Raw genomic sequence first — 1,552 nt, 5'->3', positions numbered from 1 at the left:
AGTTGGATTAGAAGGTAAGTACTAGAGTAGATGTGGAGTGAGATATAGCCATTTCCTGTCACTTACTGGAAAATCCAAGTCAAAGCAATGTTCATGGTAGTGGGTATTGATGCTTGATAATTGTCATGTCATTTAGTGCCATGATATCCTTTACACAGCTTCTTGGAATTTTTGGCTGGTCATAACTGTTTAGGATTTTGATGAAAGAAATTTGCAGGTGTGCAGGTGTTTGAAAATGAGAGGAGAGCATGAAGGAAAAGAAAGAATTTGTTGACTTTAGTCACACCTTGAGTGAACTAATTTTCGCTCATAAGGTCCAAAAAAATAAGCTAAGGAGAAACAAAGTGTTGAACACACAAAAAAATACTCATACGTAAGCATTGCACTGTGAATTTTTGCTGCAGAAAAATTGATTGACAACCAATATGTACAAAGTGGAGGCTTAGCCACATTGATAGTACATGAATTAGTGACAAGAAAGTGATTCATAGCGAATAAGACGAAGATAATTCTCACAAGGATAGTTGAAGTGTGCACCAGTTGTGTAAAAGATATATGAACTCTCAGATCAGCTTGTTTGTTGTAGGGCACCTGTGCATATGTAATTTTTTCCAGATAGTTCTGGAGTTACCATTTGGTTTATGGCATCAGTTGACTTTTCATAAAGAGAAAAGGATAGAGAAAGTAAATTGAATACGCTGTAATAAATGTTTTTCATTTATATAAACATACATCTTCATATGTGATTATATTAACCTGTAAATGCTCTATGCCGAATTAGTGTGCAGTTTTCAAAGGATACTGTCTTTTTTGCGTTGGTAAAAATACATGTTTGCAGTATTTTGCATCTGTAATATATGTAATTATTGTGTCATTCCTTTGCTGTGATCATGAAAAGACACACAACATAGCCACACTACCGAGGACAACTACTATGCAGTTTACTGGCATTACTGCATTCTCATTAATTTAGACATCCATTACAGTTCATAAAAGCTAATATTAGATTCTTTTTCAGTCTGAAAATCATGAGTATTTTTTGCTTGTTTCCCATATATTCTTTTTATCATACTTATGTAACTCCATTCTTTATTTCTAATCTTCCAGGAGGGAGAAATATCACTTGACAACCATGACGTTGCATCCATGTTGATGGAGAGTGATCCTGATAATGACGTAAAAACCAAGTAAGTTCTTCCTCACCTTTTGTGCATTCTTGCAGTCAAGTCATGACATCAGACTAGTCATAGGGTGATCAGATTACCAATCATAGCCTAGGCATTTTTTAAGGCAGTCATTTTTTTCTATTGGTTAATAAAGAATAGCAAAAATAAAACTTAGAACTCAGATTATTGTGTATTCAACAAAAAGATTTTTTAAAAGTCTGTGAGGGATTTCTTTGTATCTTATCTGTTCAAAGCACTTACTCTGCTGCAGTGTTTCAAGGAATGTGCAGTTTTTCATTCTGTTTTCTCGCACACTGGTTGCAAGATGATATTGCACAGATAATGTTTCAGGGTACAGTAGTGCATGTTTGTTTATCGTTATGCAC

General features: G+C 34.5%; 1 protein-coding gene across 6 annotated transcripts in view; it reads left to right on the top strand.

Annotated features, from left to right (window-relative positions):
- The window catches only part of LOC119585703 (mitogen-activated protein kinase kinase kinase kinase 3-like), a gene marked incomplete at its 5' end in the record, with an annotated part of 59,548 nt that overhangs the window by 6,316 nt on the left and 51,680 nt on the right, over nt 1-1,552 (top strand). For all 6 annotated transcript variants that reach the window (XM_037934382.1, XM_037934381.1, XM_037934380.1 and 3 more), the window contains 1 exon segment: nt 1,108-1,187. In XM_037934382.1, coding sequence (XP_037790310.1) covers nt 1,108-1,187 — 80 coding nt within the window.

Source organism: Penaeus monodon, chromosome 20, assembly GCF_015228065.2.
Source record: "Penaeus monodon isolate SGIC_2016 chromosome 20, NSTDA_Pmon_1, whole genome shotgun sequence".
Lineage (NCBI taxonomy): Eukaryota > Metazoa > Arthropoda > Malacostraca > Decapoda > Penaeidae > Penaeus > Penaeus monodon.
Note: the sequence above shows the minus strand (reverse complement) of the source record. Positions and strands in the feature narration are given on the sequence as shown.